The sequence below is a fragment of the Budorcas taxicolor genome, chromosome 1 (genome assembly GCF_023091745.1).
Source record: "Budorcas taxicolor isolate Tak-1 chromosome 1, Takin1.1, whole genome shotgun sequence".
Classification (NCBI taxonomy): Eukaryota; Metazoa; Chordata; class Mammalia; order Artiodactyla; family Bovidae; genus Budorcas; species Budorcas taxicolor.
The window spans coordinates 44319535-44342834 of NC_068910.1; the positions used below are offsets into that span (position 1 = coordinate 44319535).

Here is a 23300-nt window from a genome sequence, read left to right on the forward strand (position 1 = left end):
GAAATTCTAACAAGAAAATTTTTTTCCTATAGGGAAAGTTCAAGTAAGTGATAAGAAAAAGACTATGGAATGCTGTAAATATTAATATTCAAAACAAACCACTGTAAATCTTAGGGACTTTTAGATAGGAACTGAAGGGATTGCAAAAGAAAAGAAATACGTTCCAAATAAAAATAAGTCCTAAGTACTAGTATGTAAATATTCAGGTAGAAATCTTAGTTTACACAAATTAAATGGTATAATGAAGGTATAATGAAATAAAGTCTATGTATTTCAACTCCAAGTCTATTTCTTCAGAATTTACTTTAGTTCAACTAAATTCACTTATGAAGCATCTGTAAGTGAATTAAAGCACTAAAATGGGCCCTTGGAGTGTAGAGATTAAGAGTTTGTGCCCCTGTTTGTCAGGGGCTCATGGTCAGGGTGCAGAGAAACAAAACAGGAATTAGAATTCAGTGTAACAAATGCCACATCAGGGTGAAGGGACTGGAGAGTCAAGCAAAGGTTTCTAAGACATCTGATGTGACCAATAAAAGATAAAGAGGATTTAGAGAAGGTCGGATGCATTGCTAATTATTGGAGAAATGCAAATCTTAACTATTACAATGAGGTATCACCTTACACTGGTCAGATGGCCACTACCAGAAAGTCTACAAATAACAAGTGCTGGAGAGGGTGTGCAGAAAAGGGAACCCTCCTACACTGTTGGTGGGAATGTAACTTGGTGCAGCCTCTATGGAAAACACCATGGAAATTCCTTCAAAAACTATAAAAAAGACACATGTACCCCAATGTTCATAGCAGCACTATTTACGACAGCCAAGATACAGAAACAACCTAAATGTCTCCTGACAGGTGAACAGATAAAGAAGATGTGGTGTATATATACACACAATGGGTATTACTTGGCCACAGTCAAGAATGAAATAACGCCATTTGCAGCAACAAGGATGGAGCTAGAGATGATTATACTAAGCGAAGTAAGACAAAGACAAATACCACAAATACCATATGGTATCACTTATATATGGGATCAATAATATGATGGAAATAAACTTATTTATGAAGCAGAAACAGACCCTCAGACATAGAAGACAAACTTAAGAGTCTGTCTATGGAAAAGGAGGTGGGGGAAGATAAATTTGCAGTTTGGGGTTAGTATGATAAACTGCTATATAAAATATCAACAAGGTCCTACTGTTTAGCACAGGGAACTAAATTCAGTATCCTGTAATAAGCCATAATGAGAAAGAATAGGAAAAAGGATACATATATGTATATACGACTGGATCACTTTCCTGTATGCCAGAAATGAACACAATGTTGTAAATCAACTGTATCTCAATTAAAAAAAAAAGAGCAGAGGTCAGTCGCATGTGGGAAAGTTTTAGGAGAAGAAAAAAGCATGCGCAAACTTGGAAGCATCACGAGGATCCCCTCGGCTGCACTTCCATAGCTGCCAACACCTCTGCTCCCCCGACTCCTGACCCCTGGCAACCACTGATCTGTTCTTTAATTTTATTGTTTGAAGAATGTTATATAAATGGAATCATACAGCATGTAATCGTGTGAGATTGACTTTTTTCATATCGCACAATGGCCCTGAAATCCACCCAAGATCTTGACTGTATCAGCAGTTCATTCCTTATTGCTGAATGACATTCTGCTGCATGGATGCACTGCAGTTTGTGTTTGCTATCATAAACATTTATGTACAGTTTTTGTGTGAGCATACTTTTTCATTTCTCTAGTATAAATGCCTAAGAGGAAGAGGGCAGCTGCCAAACCACATGGTAAGCATGTGTTTATTAGTACTGTAAGAAACTGCCAGACTTGTTTCCAGAGTGCCCGGGCCATTCCACATTCTCAATAGGAATGGATGAGGGATCCTGTTTCTCTGTATCCTTGCCAGCATGTGGTGGTCACTGTTTTTCACTTTGGCCATTCTGACAGGTGTACGGTGGTATCTCACTGTAGTTTTAATTTGCATTTCTACATGGTGTTTTATGAGCTTATTTGTCATCTGTACGTCCTCTTCTGTGACGTGTGCGTTCATGTCTTCAGCCCATTTTCTAACTGAATTATTTTTTATTTATTTATTTTAATCTATTGAGTTTTGAGAGTTGTTTATATATTTAGATACAAAGGGTTAGGGTTAGGATTAGACTTTGTCAGATAGGTGGTTTGCAAATATCTTCTGTCAGATATTTGATATGAACAGATATTTCACAGAAGACACATGGATGGCAGATACGTACATGAAAAGATGCTCACTGCCATCCATCATTAGAGAAATGTAAAAACCCACAATGAAATAAGACCACACACCTCTTAGAATGGCTAAAAATAAAAAGATGACCATAGTAGGGACTTCCCTTGTGGTCCAGGGACTGGGACTCCATGCTTCTAATGTAGGGACTTCCCCGGTGGTCCAGGGACTGGGACTCCATGCTTCTAATGTAGGGGGCGTGGGTTTGATCCCTGGTCAGAGAACTAAGATCCTATGTGCCATGCAGTGAGATTAAAATAAATAAATAAATAAATTAAAAGATCACCAAAGCAAGTATTGGCAGTTTCTTGAAAAGTTAAAATACCCTAACACATCTGGCCATTCCACTTTTAGGTATTCACCCAATAGAAAAGGAAATATATGTTCATTTAAACTCTGTAGATAAATGTGTATAGCAGCTTTATTTTTAAGTAGGCAAAAGCTGACATAACCCAGTAGCCATCAATAAGTGAATGGAAAAACAAACTGATATACATCCACAGGACAGAATACTTTGGGGAAATAAAAAAAATTAATTCTTGATACATGCAGTAGCATGAATGAATCTCAAAATAATTATGCCGACTGAAAGAAATCAGATCCTCCCCAACATACGCTGTGATTCCACTCAGATACAAGTCTAGAAATATGAACTAATCTATAGTGACAGAAAGCAGAGCAGCGGCTGCTTTGGGAGGGCGTGGTGGGATGGAGGAGGGGCTTTATACAGGGACATGCCCATGATTTGGTGGGTGATGGACGTGCTCACTCTCCTGATTAAGGGGACGGTTTCACAGGTTCTTACATACGTCATATCTCAGCAGGTCATACCCACCAAACATGCACAGTCTATTAATTGTGTCAATTATCCACAGTAAATCTGTTGAAAAGAAAACCAAAAACCCAACAGAATGCAGGCCTTTAGGCTGTGCTTTAGAAAAGACTGTAAAATTTTCCAAATAAAAATGGACTTAAAAATCAGTTATCTAAGAATTTAAACTACTGATTATAAAGCATCTGCTCTGCACACAGCTGAAACTATAATTCAAAGTTTTTTTTCAGTTTGCTGACATATTAGCAGTTTTCTGAAACAAAAGTATGTTGAAGACAAATCTCTTTTTTTGTTTGTTTTGCTCTTAAGCTTTTTCTTACTTTTGTCCAGTGGTGATGGACATCCATTGTTCCTAGCATCACATGGCCCACTGCACTCATCCCGGACCGGTCTGTAAATATTATTGTACATCCTGATGATAAAACACAAACCCTTTGGTCACTGTCCAGAGAGGCTTTATTTTTTAACACTGTGCAAATAATTACTTACATTTCATGTATCAATTCAGGAGTAAACTTGGTAGAAGTTACTGTTTCATTCAAAGGAACAGACTTAACAATTCAGCTGAGATCAAGCCACATCTACACAGACTTTCAACAGTTTTCCTCTAGAATTTACAGATTTGTATAGCTGTTAAGGGATATGGATTTCGAAAGCGAATGGAAATTGTTTACCTTTTGCATTTTTAAGCGTTTCCAAGTTCTGCTGGGCTAAGCGGCCTAAACTGTGTAGCTGGCTACAGCGGTGGGCGATGCCCCAGCTCCTCTGCCACCTGGTCCAACAGAGCACACAGGCCCGTTATCACCCGTGTCCCCCCAGAGGGAGGCGCATACTCACCCCCACCTGCCTGACTTCTGTGAAAGCTCCAAGTGTAAACACTTTCCTTATAAATCTGAGTTATCTTCAACAATTATAATTTAAATAAAGAAGAACATTTAAGTACTGTGTGATTCTGCAAGCACAGGATAAAGGTGCTGTTACTATATCCAAATAGTCATTTGGTTCAATATAAGAAAACAGTCCTCATAATGAAGGTTGAAAGCAAAACAGGCTGCAGCAAAACGGTCATAGAAGTTTAAGCACCAGGCCAGATGACAATACCTCAGGGAGTCCCATGGATGAATCACACCACCCACTCCTTAGGGCTGTAGCTGTTAAACCTATTTTATAATAAACTTCAGCATATGATTTCTAAGTTTATGAAAACTTTTTTAAAAGTCATATTTAATAATAATACTGTAATGCATTTTGAAAATTGCTTAAAGAGTAGATCTTAAAAGTTCTCATCACAAGAAAAAAATTTTCCTAGCTATGTATGACGACAGCTGTCAACTAGAATTATTGTGATCATTTTATAATGAATATGAATAATGAATTATTATATAAAACACTTGGAACTAGTATAATGCTATATATCAACTATATCTCAATTTAAAAAATTTTAAAAAGTCATGCTATATAACACAGAAGCAAAGAATACAACATTTTTTTTTCTTTCCCTTTCTCTTTTTTTTTCAGTTGTTCAGTCAGATGTGTCCAACTCTTTGCGACCCTATAGACTGTAGCCCGCCAGGCCCCTCTGTCCATGGAATTCTCCAGGCAAAAATACTGAAGTGGGCTGCCATGTCCTTCTCCAGGGGATCTGCCCTCCCCAGGGACTGAACCTGCACTTCCTGCGCCTCCTACATTGCAGGTGGATTCCTTACGTGCTGAGCCATCAGGGAAGCCCTCCTTTTCTCTTTTTAAACTCAAATACCAAACTTATATGATGGAGAAATACTGATTTTTTAATACATTATATGCATATATGCATATGGAAAAGTATATTTTTCTTATAAGCCCATTATGTTATTATGCTAAAAAAATCATTATGCTAAAAATATCAGTATCTAAACCTTACTTCACCTTTTTAAATAAGAAATTCATAATGGTTTTCTTAGATAAACATTTGATTAGTTTCATAAAAAGATAATTGAAAATTTAGTGAACGGAATAATTAAAGATGCAAATATTTATTTAACTATTAGAAACCTTTACCAATAGGTAACACATGTTTATTTTAATCTATAAATCAGGTTTTCTCTTCTTCATTACCTGATATCTGACAGCTGCAACTGATGAGACAGTTCATCTTTTAAACGATCGAGTTCTTTTCTAAGTGGCAAACTATTCTTCAGCTTTTTAACAGCACTTTTCCCATTGTTATCTAACCAGGATCTAGAAAGAAAAAAAAAAAAGAGATGTACACTTTGCAATACTAACTCTAATGCAAACATTTCTACTATTGAAAGATGTGTTCATTACCTTAAAGTAGCCCTAATGTTAAAGCGAGTTTCCCATCAAACCTTTACCAAGTTATAAGCACACCTGCCAAGCCTACTTTTAGAGTAAACTGCTACTTCTAAAACAGGCTTCTTGGAGAACCGCCAGCACCTGTTAATCTTGTTTTAGTTATGACAACTTCCTTAGCCTAGCAAAAAAATTAAACTTTCATTACACCAAAGCTTGTTACTAGATTTCCAGAGATGGGATTATTTTTTAAAAATCTAAGATGCTTCAAGGACTTCTCTGGTGGTCCAGGGGTTAAGACTCCATGCTTCCAAAGCAGGGGGTGCAGGTTTGATCCCTTGATGGGGAACCAAGATCCTGCATGTCCCAGCCCCCTTGCCCCCCAAAAGGCTGAGTATTTAGGAATTCCCTGGTGATCCAGTGGTTAGGACTCTGTGCTTCTGCTGCAGGGGGCATGGGTTTGATCCTGGGTTTAAGGATTAAGATACTGCATGCCCTGCAGTGTGGCCAAAAAATAAAGAATAATAATAATTAAAAAAAAATTAAACCTCCATTATGTTTATTGCACTTTTCAGAAGGCTCTACTAGGCCTTCACTTATATCAGTCATCTCCATGTGAGGGCAAGGCTACCCCTTCTCCAACTAGAGCAAATGATGTGGTCGTGCAGCCAGACAGTGACAAAGTCAACTCAGAAGACATACTGAATGGTACTGGTGTCATTTAAAAGGCACTATTTCCTGATGAAGGAACTTGCGAAGATGACTCTATGGATTCTAACTGGGTAGATCCAGCTTCTTCCTTGGTCTTCATCTTGTCTATTAGCACCCTGAGTTCTCTCTGCTCACTGCAAATCCTGCCCCCCCCCGCCCCGCCCACCTTTCTGTCCAAAGGCTCCCACTGCTCAGACCTTACTAGTCAGTGCTCACCTCCTCCTCCCAAGTGGGTCTGCTGGCCCCTTAGTTTCTTTCCACCCAACTAAGTGGCTGGCTCTACTCTCACATCTCCCCTCCTTGATCTTTCTCCTTTAACTACATCATGGGCTCAGCAGAAAGATGTTCTCTTAAATCTGCATTTCTCAGTGAAGTCTTAAAGTCTGCCTAGGGATTAGAGGGGGACAGCTTTCAGAACAGAGCTGAAGGCAGCTGAGGTGGCCTTGTACAGAACAGCACGCTCCACCCGCTCCCCGCTCTCAGGCTGTCTCTCCCTCAGTGTTACAATGGCCACAGCACAGGCACGCTGGCTCTGGCTCAGAGTCTCTCTTTCCCGAGGGAAGTCTGCACAAACAAGGCCTCGGTCGTGCCTGGGAGTGCAGGAGTGGCCGTGGTAGAATAGCAAGCAGACTCCAGGACCAGAGGAACATTTTGGGTGGAGGTGGAGTGGGCCTTGGGTACAGCTGAGAAAGAGAAAGTTCCAGGGAGGCTGGGGGAAGATGGTCTAAAGTGCCCCACCCTCAGGACATCTGACACCCCATTGGACACCTGTCAGTGACAGTCAGGTGTTATGATAATGGTGCAGAAAGGTTCATTTGTCCATCTCAAAAATGCCTGCCAAGTAAACCTTTTTAGGGTTCTTTTTAATAGTCACTTTAAAGGTTGTAGATGTTGTGATCTACAATATTTAAAAACTAATCAAGTTGAGGGAATTCCCTGGTGGTCCAGTGGTTAGGACCCCACACAGGGCACGGGTTCGATCCCTAGTTGGGGAGCTAAGATCCTGAAAGACATGTGGTGTGGCCAAAAAAAGAAAGTCAAGTTGAAACTCCCAGAACCAGTCAAATATTTATCCTGAAGGCCTAACAGTATAAGGAAGACACATCTAGCAAGGAGGAGAGAGAGAAGCAACTGGAAGAGAATAAATGAGTTTCTATGAGGACAAAGCAAGAATGAATTACTTCTGCCTGGAAGGTTCTACAGAGCAGGTGTAAGTGACCTGGAACCTGAGAGATGGATCAGGTTTTCCCAGGCAGATTAGTGAGAGGGAAGGGCATGCCCACCAGGCTAGCACACAGGGAAGTGTGAGATGAACCAGATCACACAATGCCTGGGGGTGGGGTGGGGCGTGGGATGAGACTGGAGGGGGATGTGCGTGTGTGGCAGAGAGAGATCCTAAAATGTCTTGCACACTGCGATAAGGAACTGGGACCTTACACTCTTAAGTAAAGGACCTTGCACTCCTACGTTTTTTTGGCCACTGCAAAGATCTTAGTTCCTGGACAGAGGTGAACTCAGCCCCCTGCAGTGAAAGTGCAGAGTCCTCATCACTGGACCGCCAGGGAGTCCTACATTCCACATTTTTTTTGATTCACGAATTGTGCGCAGTTGTTAATAATTCTTCCTACTTCCCTTTTAACAATATTGGTAAAGACTTGTCATTTCTGCATGGTGTGTGAGAAATAAGAAAAATAAAAATATCTTACTTTATGTCATGATTATTAGCTATTACAATTTTTCCATTTTCCCTCATTTATTAAGTAATACATATTAATTTACTTTAAATTAGGTAAGAAAAAGGCTGATTTGTAGACAAATGAATTATCAAGCAAATACCATGTTTCCTTTTGGGACCAAATGTCTTAAAATGTGAACTGAAATAGAATCTTATGATTATATATTCATGACCTGATTTTTGGAGTTCTTACATTTAATGTATAAAATTTAAGTGGCCTAGTTTAACAATTTTTGTGTTTTGCTTCTAAACCCTGAGACAAAAATGAAGGTTCTATAGTTGGCAATTATCTATCTTTGTAGACATTAGATCTATCTATGTGATAGTTTCAGGTGAACCATGAAGGGACTCAGCCATACATGTACAGGTAGTCATTCTTCCCCATTAAATCAGTTTGAAGAGGACTGCAAGATCTGTTATAAACAAGGCTAAAACATGTTAAAACATGTAATGCTGTATCGTTAATTTCATTTGCCAAAACTAAGAAAAGCTATACAGCTAATAATGGGGTTTACTTCATTGTCTGACAAGATACATAGCAGTGGACACTGCATTTTGTCAATAAATTAGAATGTTAAATTTCCACCGACTTCAATTTCTAAAACAATGGTTTACTCAATTTATGTTATCTTCTTTGAGAGGAGACAAGTCAAAATGACATGATTTGAGCTAGTGCTGGTAATTATTGGGCTTTTCTGGTGGAGCAGACGGTAAAGAATCCATGAGAGCATCAGTTTTAAAAAATGTATACCTATGGAGAAAATCAAGGATTCATAGTAACACAACTCATCTACACTCAGGAATTTTCCTTAAGATAATGTATCTCCTACTAAAACAGCAGATACTTTTATTAAGTCAACACTAGTGAAATTAACAGAGGCACTGTTCCCCTCCCCAAAAAAATTCCCCCCCCCAAAACAGGCCCTTTACATTCATTGCTGAGTCACTTCTGCTGCTCTCTTCTGTATTAAGCTACTTTACATTTCCATATTAAACCTTGAGTTCTCCATACTGCGCCTACAGCACTCCACAGTCACACTTATTTAACAGTTCTTTAATTCAGTGTTAACAAAAATGCTAGACAGGTTTTATGAATCTGTGAAGCAGATTAGTATTAGAAAGAGAGATGATTAAAACATAGTCCCTACCCTTAAAAACTCATTATCTATTAATAGTATAATATAACCTAAGAGAGTCTTTTATTAAAGACTCAAGAATTTTACTGGATGAACTACATACAAGGAAGGAAATTATACTTGGCTTGGACAAGGAACCAGTGAGACAGCAGTTATCTTGGGGAACTGGCTTTTCCCAGTTCCAATCTTTTTTCATTAGTTTGCCAGCTGACTAACTCTGAGTTCAGGGTCCCTGGAACAGTCTTTTCACAATGGTTACATATTTAGCACCCCACTCCAGTACTCTTGCCTGGAAAACCCCAAGGACTGGGCTACAGTCCATGGAGTCACAAAGAGTCGGACACGACTGAGCGACTTCACTTCACTTCACTAAGCCTCTTGACTTAACAGTGCAACAAATCTTATTCTTGCTCTTTTGCCCTGACTTATCCAATCCCACTTTTTTCTATACTTAAAGGTATAGGTAACACATTCCCAAGCTTTGGTTCATCTGGACACACTGTGAGGAATACCCTCTTAACGGTGTAAAGCAGAAGCATCACGGGCTGGAACCCAGTGCATGTAAGGCTGAGACATAGCTCATACTCAAAACAAAACAATTTTCAGTGTCTGGTATCAAGAGGCAAAAAAAAAAAAAAAAAAAAAAAAAAAATCAAATACCATTAGAAGTATTCTGGCCACTTTGAGTAGCAAGTATGAAATATCTTTTTTGTAATGGTTACTGGGTTAACTATATTGATTGCATTACTTTTCCTGGAAAATTAAACTTTTATTTTTTCAATTTAAATTTTTTTCTTTTGGATTCACTACACAGCATGCAGGATCTTAGTTCCCCAAGCAGGGACTGAATCTGTGCCCCCTGCAGTGAAAGCTCAGAGCCTTAACCACTGGATCACCAGGATCTCAGACTATAATTTTAAACATAAACAACAGGTAAGTAAAAACTCCTACATACGTTAGGGTTGTTTCCGTTCTCCAGACTTGCTCGAGGTCTTCATCAGGGTCCTTGAATCCAGTAAAGGAGTAGTAAGACTTGTCCCATTTGATGGGCCTGTCAGATGTCCTTTTGGCCTCTTTGAGAGGCTGGGAATGCACATTAGTATTCAAGCTTTGGACATGTTCAATAGATAAACTGCAGGAGTTGAGAATATATAATACTGTGCTTAGCAGATCTCTGGTGTGCAAAGTAAATTTGACTGCTCGAAATCCTAGAGAATATAATTCCCCCAAACAGTTAATACAGATGATTATTTGCTTTACTTTAAAAACATTTTTTTCATACAACATTTATAGAATCAAAATCTTTTAAAACACTGCATTACCAATTAAAATTCATCCTATTGAAAAATCATCTGTAAATGGAAAATGATGTCCCTTCTTCAGAACTGTACCATACTATCTCAATCTTTATGAAGTTCTCTGTCAGCTCCCTTTTCTAGTCTGGCACCAGTGACCCCGGCCCAAGAAGAGGATTGAGAATATTTTTCAATGCTGTTCATAAATTGTATTTCTACAGTCTAAGGAATGAGAAAGTTCTATAAGCAAGTGTCCACCAAAGACAGTCTCCAGGGCTAAGGCCCAGGGGAAGGGCAGAGGCAGGGGAGGCTACCTGGGGACAGTGTTTGTGGAGGGGGCCAATCCAGTCTCAGTGGCCACAGAAACTCATCTCAAATTTTCTCTATGATTAAAAGTGACTGTGCTTATACTCCCCCTGTCCCCATCTTGTGACTCAGTATTTTCAGAAGCGACTCAAAATTTCCTAATTTTTTAAAAGTCAGCACTTCACAATCTGATTTTAATACACGTAGCCACTGTGCTCAGACTAGTAATCTAACTTGTTAAATCAGCAACAGGAAATCTACTGGGTTCCCTCGCTACTTATTGGTTATTAAACTTGGCAGTAGTTGAACGTGTATCACTTTTCAATCAACATTCGTATCGGGTACCATGATTATCTCCTTTGAAATGTGAAGAAGCACAGGCTCAAGGGGTTAAGAATAGTGAGTGAGGGTTTACATCTGAGCCGACACCAGGCCAAGCATTTTCCCTACTATAAATAACATGCTGACCCCTTTTTCTTTAAAATTTTTTAAAAATTGGTTTTAAAAATTACGTAAGTATTATATAAGTACATCCATATTGTAAAATGATACATATAAAATAAAAGTCTCCTGCTGACAGGCACACAATTTTACTAGATATAATCCTATTAACAGTCAAGTACACACTGCCTTACATGGTAGCTACTAGGCATATGTGGCTATTTAAAATTAAATTGATTAAAATGAAGTTAAATTTAAAATTCAGTTCCTGGTCACACTAGCTCCACTTCAAATGCTCAGGAGTCATATGGGGCCAGTGCCGGCTGTACCAGACATGCACACACACACACGAGTGACATCACTGCAGAAGGTTCTCTGAAACAGCACTGCTCTAGGCCTTTCCTATGTGCTTTGTGTGTTACACATGACATACACACTTAGGTCTTTGCACACACACACCCCTATGGTGTGAACTGCTCCATTTAAACATATAAACTCAGCTGTGTCCGATTCTCTGCAACCCCATAGATGGTAGCCTGGAGGTTCCTCTGTCCATGGAATTCTCTAGGCAAGAATACTGCAGTGGGTTGCCATTCCCTTCTCTAGGATATCTTCCTGAGCCAGGGATCGAACCCAAGTCTCCTGAATTGCAGCCAGATTCTTTACTGTCTAATCTACCAGGGAAGCCCCATATAAACTATACCATTCTGCATGTATTGCTTTGAACTTGCTTTTGTTATTTAACCCGGGGGACTCCTCCATATCTATATGTGTATGTCAACCGCTTTCGTTTTAGTAGTGCTATGCTAATCCACATAATGAATGTAGCATAATGTATTTTACACTTCTGAAACTGATGGGCATAACAATTGTTCTTAATTATTCACTGTTCCATTCAAGGCTGAAGTGTGCTTTTTTTCATGTCTTCGCCACTGATGACAGTCATCACAATCTAGATTGTTCTCAGAGATACCTATTCTGCCTGCCACACAGATTTACAGAGTCTAGAACGTGCAAACTAAGAAAGAGTTTTTAGTAGAATCATTGATGGTAATCTGAGAGAAGTGCTGGTAGAATTATTCTAGGTGGTGAAAGAGGAAAGGAAAATCCAAATTTCTGTAGCTGAGGTTCGGAAGAAATAGTTTATCCTCAGAAGAGATGAGTCAAGGAATAAATCTCAATTTCTCTCCCAATTTACCGACTCCATTAATCACTTAATTCAATGTAAGAGCTGCTACATAGTTTGGAATGCCTGTGCCAGACTGCACTCATCCTTTATTGGGAATATTATCTAATTAACTCAATTTGCACTGATTACTAAGGCTAAACATTTTTACATGCTTATTGGCTACTTGTTGTTCAGTCATTTAGTTGTGTCCAACTCTTTGCAACCCCATGGACTACTGTACCAGGCAAGAATACTGGAGTGGGTTGCCATTTCCTTCTCCAGGGGATCTTCCCGACCCAGGGATGGGACCCTCATCTCCTGCTTGGCAGGTGGCTTCTTTGCCACTGAGCCACTTGGGAAGACCCATTGGCTATTTATGGGTATTATTTCTTGAAGTGGCTAGACACTGTTTGCCAATCTTTATAACTAAGCTACTCTTCTTTCTGACACCTAAAACCTTATATTCTAACGTTATCTTTTTCTCACTTATGCTATGTTTTCTCTCATCTCTTAATTATTTTTCACAATCTATTTTTATTTAGTAAATGGTTCAAAGTTAACCATTAACTGAAAGTAGAGGATTTTTCTCTTTACTTAGCCAAAGCTGACTACAGCTATTTGTTTTAGCATTAATTCAGAGAAAACTCTTAGTAAATCTTTAAATTGTTTTAAAGTTCATTCTAAAAAAGTTATTTCCTCAAGAATGACAAAAAGGATGGATGTTTAGAGAATAATGAACCCACATTTACCCTTAGTTGTAAGTATTACTGGGGCTTCCCTGGTGGTTCAGAAGGTAAAGATTCTGCCTACAGCGCAGGAGACCTGGGTTCAGTCCCTGGGTGGGGAAGATCCTCTGGAGCAGGAAATGGCAAACCACACCAGTACTCTTTCCTGGAGAATTCCATGGACAGAGGAGCCTGGTGGGCTAGAGTCCGTGGGGTCGAAAAGAGTTGGGCACGCAAAGCAGTGACAAAGGACCAAACAGAAAGCTGTATATTAAGACTGATCAGATTTTAGAAATAGTATGAGGCTGGGGTTAGAGAGTTCAAAGACCCTTATTCTGTCTCCATGGTCCTGGGACGTTACTAAGTTACAATTGGGCAAATACTAGGTACCTTACAGGGTACTCTGAGGACTAGATAAGAAAAGGTAAGCTATACTTTAAAAAAGCTATAAATTGTCATATACACATTTAACACTTAAACAGCACTGAAATAGGAAGGGGACAAACAGAAATGTTTTAGTTTTCTAGTCAAAAAAGTTTAAACATTCCAAGTGGCTCATCCACACTGCCATATATAAAACGGCTAGTGGGAAGCTGCGTATAGCACAGGGACTCTCAGCTCTATGCTCAGTGATGACCTAGAGGGGTGGGATGGGGATGGGGTGGGGGCAGTTCAAAGGGGAGGGGATGTATGTCTACATAGAACTTATTCACTCTGTTGTACAGCAGAAACGAATACAACATTGTAAAGCAACTATCCTTAAGGGAAAAAAAAGAGGCTCATCAAACAGAAGTAGCCAGGAATAAAATCTAACTCCAGGAAAACACTTGATTAAATGATATTACGTTCTACAACAAGGCTTCACTCCAAAGGTCTTCTAGCAACTTTTAGACAGACTGAACTCATACCAAATGATGCCTGCAAGGGTGCAAGGGACATATGAGAAATAAGAAATGTACCAGAAGTGCTGAAGTGTTCCTGGCCATCAGAGGGATTCTGATCTGTTTCTCTTACATAAAACACAAGCTGGGTTGGTTTCAAAGACTTGAAGCCTGGTTTCTGAAGGTTTTCTAAGTAGGCACTTAATCTCTTAAGGGAATTTTCATTGACTTCCTGGAAAAAAAAATTGAGATATTTATGTACAAAATAGACAAGGAAACATCAGAAATTATATCCCAACCTTTTAAACACACTATTGAGTGTATTAAAGAATTTAGTATTAAAAAAGGTTGGGATTTCATAGCTCCTTGGTACAGGATAAAATTGGATCCATACCTCACAACATGTAACTCCACAGAGAAGAGATGTAAAAAAAAAAAAAAATGTAGCTACAAAAGTATTAGAAGAAAACATGGCTGAGTTCCTTTATAAATGAGATGTAGAAAAAGCCTAACTATGACTAAATATCTCAATTAATAAATGATTGATAAATCCAATTACATAATAAAAACAATATAGTACAAGGGACTGTATTCGATATCTTGTGATAAACCATAATGAAAAAGAATATAAAACACATATATATGTATAACCGAATCATTGTGCTACATAGCAGAAATCAACACACTGTAAATCAACTATACTTCAATTTTAAAACAAGCTTAAAAAAAGAACACATAAAAAACTACACACACACACACAATTCTACAGACAAAAACCAACTCTCAGCTATATTGTGTTGGGGCTGTGATGATTTACTAACTAGAAGGATTTACAGAACTCAGAAAAGCTATTATACTCATAGTTACACTTTATTACAGCAAAAGGATAAATTTAAAATCAGCAAAGGGGAAATGTGTGCAGGTAGAGTCCAGGAGGGACCAAGCTCAAGGTTCCAGTTGATCTCTCCCAGGGACGTTGTACAGACAGTGTTTAAACTCCTGGCAGGGACATGTGACAACATCAGAAGCGCTGCCAACCACAAAAGCTCACTAAAGCCTCGGGGGCCAGGGCCTTTACTGGAGCACCATGTGCCCATGTGACCGACCTTAGTTATTTGTCTCCAGCCTCCCCAGAGGGTCTCAGACATGAGAAATTATGCATTTCACCATAACTCACATTGTTAGGATAAAGTGTCTGGTGTGGCCCAAGGCTTTGGGCACACAGAAACATTCTTATCAGGCAAGGATATCCCGGGGCTCAGAGCTCATCTCCCAGGAGGCAGTGAAGAGCCAGGACTGAAGCCAGGCATTTCTTTGTAACAGAACAACCCAAGTCTGCCGAGTTCATGTTTTACGGCACATAAAAGTTTTAATTAAAAAAAAAAAAAAGGGTATATTGGTAGAGGACAGAAATCATCACCTAGTATTAAGCTTAATGTTTCCACACACATTGGATTTAAAAACTGTAAATTGTGAAACATTAAATTATATTCATGTATGACATTCCCAATAATTTGTATTACTTTATCTCCAAGGTAGTGGATATTTTGCTGTTGATTCAATTTACTAATTAGTTAAAAAGGATCTAATTTCTAACAACCAATATAACAACCATCATAATCAGAGTATTTTCCTAAAGCAAAGAAGTAAAACTGATTTATTTTCCATGGTAAGTAGAAAAAGGCAATACAGTAATGTTCTAATTTTCAAGAGTTTTAAATTCCTTTTCATGTTAAACCAGTCATCAGTGTAAGGAAGATAAAAGGAACCGATGAGATAATTTCAAAGCATTTGGTTCTGTAATATATTATCTAATGTTAAAAAATACTGGTGTTCCTAATTAAGTTTATCATGAGTTATTTTTCACATCAGTTTGTATTCCTTGAGCACACATGAACTGATGGTATAGGGAAGTGGACCAACAGCAGGCAACTATTCAGCCACTGAAAAACCTTCCCTATGCTGCTAAGTCACTTCAGTCATGTCCGACTCTGTGTGACCCCACAGACGGCAGCCCACCAGGCTCCCCCGTCCCTGGGATTTTCCAGGCAAGAACACTGGAGTGGGTTACCATTTCCTTCTCCAATGCATGAAGGTGAAAAGTGAAAGTGAAGTCGCTCAGTCATGTCCAACTCTTTGAAACCCCATGGACTGCAGCCTACCAGGCTCCTCCATCCATGGGATTTGCCAGGCAAGAGTACTGGAGTGGGGTGCCATCACCTTCTCCAAACCTTCCCTATATCAACCTTAAAAAAGGGACTGATTATAGTAACAGAGGCCAGCAGTGGTCTTTTTGACCCTCAATTTTACTTTCAAAACTGGTACGGAAAACATGATTACTCACACACAGAGTCTACACAGTACTTTTTTTTGAAGATTTTTTTTAAAGTGGACCATTTTTAAAGGCTTTATTCAGTCTGTTACAATATTGTTTCTACTTTTATGTTTTGGTTTCTTGGTTGTGAGGCATGTGGGATCTAAGATCACCCACCAGGGATCAAACCCACATCGTCTGCATTAGTAGGTGAAGTCTTAACCACTGGAGCACCAGGGAAGTTCCTAAATGATATCTTTATTGCCTGCCAGAAATATGAGACTTTCATAAAAGAACAATAGCGTTAGTTTCAGTTTCCAGTGCCTACAGTTCAAAGCATTGATTATACCACTATGACAAAAACAAACCCAATTTATAGAACTTTCTGTATTACACTGTAGCAAAGGTAAATAAACAAACGCAGACTCAACTTTAAACATAAAGAAAAATAAATATTTACCCTTTCCCTGGGGTGCTGTCCAAAGAAATCTGGATGTACAGCAAAATAAAACGGCCTCAAGGCATTGACTGCTTCAGCTCCTGATAAAGCTCTTGATAACAGAAAGCAGTATGGAAATATCTTTCCTGGACATAACCTTTTTAAAAGATATGGATTTATTACTCACTGGATCACTGACACAGACACAAATCCCCCATGAATAAAGTAACAGTATGGAAAACATCATAGAAACAATATAGAAACCAGAGTGTAAAGCTTTGTGGTTTTCTGAAATCTACAGAAGAGTAGATTTCAGTGAATGATACATGATTTCTATAAACAGTGGTTATAAATTTCTCTGATGTAATATCATAAGATAATATTTAATAATAATAATAAAACCTCCTCTCAAAAGCCTACCTTGACATGTAAACTGGCTTCACTGCAAATGATGACAATTTTCTGTATCATTTTTCTTTTTCAGATTAAAAAAAACCCCCCAATATCCAAAATAATAATATTTATTTTAAAGTGAAAATAGTTTGAGAATTGTAATGCTTCATAAGAGATATAAAATATCTTTTAGTTCATTTCATCATTACCAGCATGCTAAAATTTTCCAGTTAGATACCTTGACATCTCACTCTCCAATTTTGGCATAACTCACCTGGGAGTGTTTTTTTAAAAAAGTTTTAAATCCAAATGAGATTATTTGCAATTTCTGGGGAGCACTTTCATGACTTCTATTTTTGAATGTAATAATTTACCTTTTTCACTCTATACTGGGCTGTGAAGTGAAGTGAAATGAAAGTCGCTCAGTTGTGTCCGACTCTTTGCAACCCCAGGGACTGTAGCCTGCCAGGCTCCTCTGTCCATGGGATTTTCCAGGCAAGAATACTGGAGTGGGTTGCCATTCTCTTCTCCAGGGGATCTTCCCAACCCAGGGACTGAACTCAGGTCTCCCGCACTACAGACGGATTCTTTCCCATCTGAGTCACTAGGCAAGTCCCAATGGGCTGTGCAGAAGTCTCTAAATGCTGTGCCTGTTTTGGTCTCCTACCTTAGGTGCACTGAGTCTTTGGGGAAGTTCTCTACTTCTACAGTGACTGAGGGACTTCTCTGGTGGTCCAGGGGCCAGGACTTGGTGCAGACCCGAGTGCAAGGGGTCCGGGTTTGCTCCCTGATCAGGGAAGTAGGTTCCGCATGCACAGCTAAGATCCCGTGTGCAGCAAGGAAGGCCTGGCACAGCTAAGTAAATATATATTTTCAAAAGCAAAATGATATTATAGGATCATTTCTGGAGAGTAATAGGAGGCAGGGTAAGTAAATGTTAGTGACAGCTCTTTTCCTCTGAGTTTAAGTCCCCATTGCCATATGTGTGATGGACGCTTTAGCTATCCTGCCAGCCTCTCAAATTTTAAATGTCTTAAAAAAAGGAGCCGAGGTCACTACTTTTCTTTTAAACTCAGCTTGGATACAAAAGGCAAGGAAGCAGCTGGACAGCGCCATCCAGGACACATTCTTTACTTCTCTTACGGAGGTCCTCTTTTCTTCCTGTTGCCAGTGCAGAACCTCTCAGACCTACTGTTGCCTGAATTAGCTCACCAGCCCCACCTCATCTTTAGTCCTGAAGTCTTACTTCTTTTCACTTTACAGTGTCCTTTGGAACCACTCCTTGTTTCCAGCAATGGTCATCACAAAACTGGACTGTGCTGCCTCCGAATCAGTATTCTGTTTCTTTTCCCTAACCATGCTGTATACAGGTTGGAGTGAAGTGAAGTCGCTCAGCCGTGTCTGACTCTGCGACCCCATGGACTGTAGCCTACCAGGCTCCATCCATGAGATTGTCTAGGCAAGAATACTGGAATGGGTATACAGGTTAATTTTTCTAAAATCCCACTATCCTTGGATCCCTTACTGAAACACCTTTGATGGTGTTTCAACTCCTGCAGAGTAAAATCCACTCCTTAGTCTGGTATTTATAACTTCCGATCTATCTTTCCAACTTGATCTTCAAACACTCCTGACAGAAACCCTCAGCTTCAGCCCCACTGGCGATCTGCCTTGTCCTTCCCTTTCTTCTCATGATTTCTAAGCTCTCAGACATCCTCTCTGTTCCCCACTTCCGTCTCTGCAAATTGTACTTACTCATTCACTAATTACTGCAGTCCTAGTGATGTGCCAGGAGGCAATGTGCCCAGTCCTCCAGAACCTTCCCTCTTGTATCCTCATTATAAAGTCTTTCCCTCTTCTAAGCTTTAATAAAACAAACTGTGTGCCCCACATACATGGAACAGAATACCTTAAAATAGAAATGATGTGTATTCATCCTTCTCAACTACCATGGCATCCTTGAGGGCAGGAAAAACAGCTGACAGGTATTCACTGTTGTTCGTTATGCTAGTTTGGGTCTGCTGAGAAGCAGAAGTCAAGACAGAAGTAGATGTGCAAGAGAATGACTGGGGAAGAGAGGAAGTAGGGAGACTTTCCAGACCATGGTTCAGGCCAGACACCTACAGGAGAAAGGGAAAGGGAGGAGCCTTGGGGAGGATGTCTGGGGCTGCTGTCCGGTCCCGAGAAGGGTTCAGTCCTGCCAGTGGGAAGTCTTCTAGCCAGTCACCCGCTGGGGGCATCCTGTGTCCCGCTGGAGTGAGCCTGACTTGGTATTCCTCTTCCCCTCAGCCACTGATGGCCTCAGGGCAAACCCTGAGGTAGACCCAGAGGGGCAGGAGAGCTCAGAGGCTCCCACCACAGGGTCTGGCTAACGTATAGTAAATGACTGTGCAGCAGGTATTTAATGCAAGGAAATAAGAGCAAGAAAAACCAGAGAAACGCTGGGCTGGAAGAAGTACAAGCTGGAATTGAGATTGCCGGGAGAAATATCAATAACCTCAGATATGCAGATGACACAACCCTTATGGCAGAAAGTGAAAAAGAACTAAAGAGCCTCCTGATGAAAGTGAAAGAGGAGAGTGAAAAAGTTGGCTTAAAGCTCAACATTCAGAAAACTAACATCATGGCATCTGGTTCCATCACTTCATGGCAAATAGATGGCAAAACAGTGGAAACAGTGGCTGACTTTATTTTTCTGGGCTCCAAAATCACTGCAGATGGTGATTGCAGCCATGAAATTAAAAGATGCTTACTCCTTGGAGGGGAAGTTATGACCAACCTAGATAGCATATTAAAAACCAGAGACATTACTTTACCAACAAAGGTCCATTTAGTCAAGGATATGGTTTTTCCAGTAGTCATGTATGGATGTGAGAGTTGGACTATAAAGAAAGCGGAGCGCCAAAGAATTGATGCCTTTGAACTGTGGTGCTGGAGAAGACTCTTGAGAGTCCCTTGGACTGCATGGAGATCCAACTAGTCCACCCTAAAGGAGATCAGTCCTGGGTGTTCATTGGAAGGACTGATGTTGAAGCTGAAACTCCAATACTTTGGCCACCTGATGTGAAGAGCTGACTCATTGGAAAAGACCCTGATGCTGGGAAAGATTGAGGGCAGGAGGAGAAGGGGACAACAGAGGATGAGATGGCTGGATGGCATCACTGACTCAATGGAGATGAGTTTGGGTGGACTCTGGGAGTTGGTGATGGTCAGGGAGGCCTGGCGTGCTGCGGTTCATGGGGTTGCAAAGAGTGGGACACAACTGAGCAACTGAACTGAAAGCAATACTGTGTTGCTTTATTTTGTGTGTGTGTGTGTGTGTGTGTGTGTGTGTGCTGCTTTAGATTGAGCAAAACTGGCACATGAAACTTCTTTTGTAGAGGGCCAGAGAGGAAATATTTTAGGCTTTCAGGGCCATCTGGTTTGTGATGCAACTGTGCAACTCCACTGCTGTAGCGGGAAAGGAGCCACAGGCAAGAAATAAAGGAAGGAGGTGGCTGGGGGCGAATGGAGCTCGAGTGCACACAGACTGTACAGTCAACTGAGTTGTGAAATCAATTTAGTAATCCATGACCAACATGAAAAACACACACACAAAAACAACCCAGAAAATATATCTCAGAACAGAAAATACTCTGGGATATTAAGTGTGGCAAGGTTAACTACGGTTACGAAACTTTTATTTTTATGGGTTAAAGTTAAAATATAGTTTTCTAAAGACTGAGGTCAAAAAAGCCAGAAAACTGTGTCTCTATCCACAGCAACTAGTGCTCACTGCCATCAGTGGCATGGGGGTGCAGGAGTGGGTATCACTGAAGGAAACAGCCCAGGAAGTGTTGTAAATCTCATCCTTCCAAGCTCCTACAGCCTCTCTTTGTATCAGAGCAAGAGGACACAGCACTTTAGCCTGGGTTTCTACAGCTGAACACTACCATCAGCTACCACAACATACAGAATGTCTCAACATCTGCCCAACAACTTTTGGGGATGCTGTCCAGTATCTCACAGCTTCTTTTGTTTATCTTTTCTTCTTCTTTCAAACCATTTATGTCATAAATTCAGTGAGAGACAGTCTCCCTTTATTGGATAATCCTCATCATAAACTCAATTGGTGGAAACAGTCTGTTCCCCTAAAGACACTCCTTTTAACAGTGACTATTGGCTGAGACAGTCATGTATCAATGCATAATTATTTAAAAGTACTAATTAGTGCCAAATGTGTTTTAGTAATCTAAAACTTGACATGTCATTTTTTGGAGGGAGATTGTGCCCTGAAGCATGTGGGATCTTAGTTCCCTGACCAGGGATTGAACCCGTGTCTCCTGCATTCGAAATGTGGAGTCTTAACCACTGGACCACCAGAGAAGTCCCTGACATCATTTTTATGGAACAGATCCAATTTTATTTTGGTTATATACTTTGGAGTCAAATAAATTTACCTTTTTTGACTGGGCTACCAAGAAGCCAGAAATCTGATATTTGAATAATTGTCTAATCAGTTCTACTTTTTAAACAAATGATCTTTTTCCTCTAGAGGGCATCTGGTTTTCATTTTGATTAACTGTATATGTGCCTATTACTATGCCAATTAAATTTTACTGAGCTCCTTAAATTCTTTCCTGAAACAGGTAGCATTTAGACTATACATATATAAATAGCAAATATAATGATCAAATGATCTTATTACACAGTTTCAGTATAAAGTGGTTTTCTTTATGACAGCAACAGACTTGAGGGCAACATACTAAGATCTATGTCAAGGACAAACTATCTTCTTTTCCTCTTAAACTTTTCATACTGAACTATTTTGAAAGATGGTACCTATTCTTTTCACCTTTTACTCTGAATAGATACTTGGGAGAAAGACATGGATGTTTACATTAATTTTCTTTTTCTTACTCCTGCCCTCCACCATAATACAGACAAAATAGTTAGAATTTGATAAATTATAATAAATTGAAATTAAACACCTAACAGCTTCCACATACTCCCTCCACCTCCCAAATACTAATAACAGATTGAACCACAAAGCTTACCTCCTCACAGGTCTCAGGTGGCAAAACATTTCTGAATATATATGTAGGTCAAGTTCCAGGCATCCATTAATCACTTAAAAAGTTAAGCAGATACCAGTAATGAACAAATGGAATTTGAAATTAAAAGCACATTACCATTTACATTAGCAACCCCCAAAACGAAATACTTAAATTATAAATCTAACAAAATATGTAGATCTATGAGGAAAACTGTAAAACTCTGATAAAAAAAAAAATCAAAGAATGAAATGGAGAGATAGCCCATGTTCATGGACAGACAGCAAGACTCAATTTTGTCAAGATGTCAGTTTTTTCCAACTTGATTTAGAGATTCAATGCAATCCCAATCAAAATCTCAGCAAGTTATTATTTTGAAATAACATATAACAGTTTATATGTAGAATAAACAGAATAGCCAACTCAACACTGAAGAAGAATAAAGTTGGAAGACTGACACTAGTGGACTTCCAGACTTACTGTAAAGTTACAGTAAGTAACTGGTGAAAGGATACACAAATAGATTAAAGGGACAATAAGACAGCCCAGGAACAGATCTCAAGAATATAGCCAACTGATCTTTGACAAAGGCACTACTATGGAGCAATGGTAATCTTTTCAACAAATGGTGCTGGAACAACTGGACATCTACATGCAAAAATATTAATCCAGTCATACAATTTACACACTTCACAAAAATTAACTCAAACTGGATCAAAGACCTAAATATAAATCACAGAACTACAAAATTCATAGACAAGTACCTAGGAGGACACCTAGATGACCTTAAGTATATCAGTGACTTTTCAGACACAACTCCAAAGGTTCAGTCTGTGAAGGAAAGAACTGATACACTGAATTTCATTGAAATCAAAAATTTTTTCTCTGTGAAAGACAATGTAGAGGGAAAGAAAGAACAAACCACAGACTGGGAGAAAATATTTGCACAGGATATACATATCTGACAAAGAAAGGACTGCTATCCAACACACACCAAAAATATCTTTAAACAACAGGAAAATGGACAACCTGATTAAAACATGGGCCAAAGATTTGAACAGATACCTCATGGAAGAAGATACACAGATGGCAAGAAAGCATATGAAAATACGTTTCACATCACAGGGCCTCAGGGAAACGCACATTAAAACAACGATATACTACAACACACCTATCAGAATGGCCAAATCCAAAACACTGACAACAAATGCTGGTGAGGATGTGGAGCAACAGAAACTCTCATTCATTGCTGGCGGGAATGCAAAGTGGTACAGCCATTTTGGAAGGCAGTTTGGAAACTTCTTACAAAACTAAACAGACTCTTACCATATGA

General features: G+C 39.4%; 1 protein-coding gene across 1 annotated transcript in view; it reads right to left on the reverse strand.

The window, feature by feature from the left end:
- TCAIM (T cell activation inhibitor, mitochondrial) overlaps positions 1-23300 on the reverse strand; it is a 36951-nt gene that overhangs the window by 5870 nt on the left and 7781 nt on the right. The window contains exons 2-8 of the mRNA XM_052639063.1: positions 21971-22043; positions 16563-16698; positions 13867-14020; positions 9928-10180; positions 5196-5318; positions 3776-3873; positions 3422-3513 (exon numbers count right to left, since the gene is read on the reverse strand). Of these exons, the coding sequence (XP_052495023.1) occupies positions 3422-3513; positions 3776-3873; positions 5196-5318; positions 9928-10180; positions 13867-14020; positions 16563-16698; positions 21971-22043 (929 nt within the window). The remainder of the gene's footprint in view (positions 1-3421; positions 3514-3775; positions 3874-5195; positions 5319-9927; positions 10181-13866; positions 14021-16562; positions 16699-21970; positions 22044-23300) is intronic.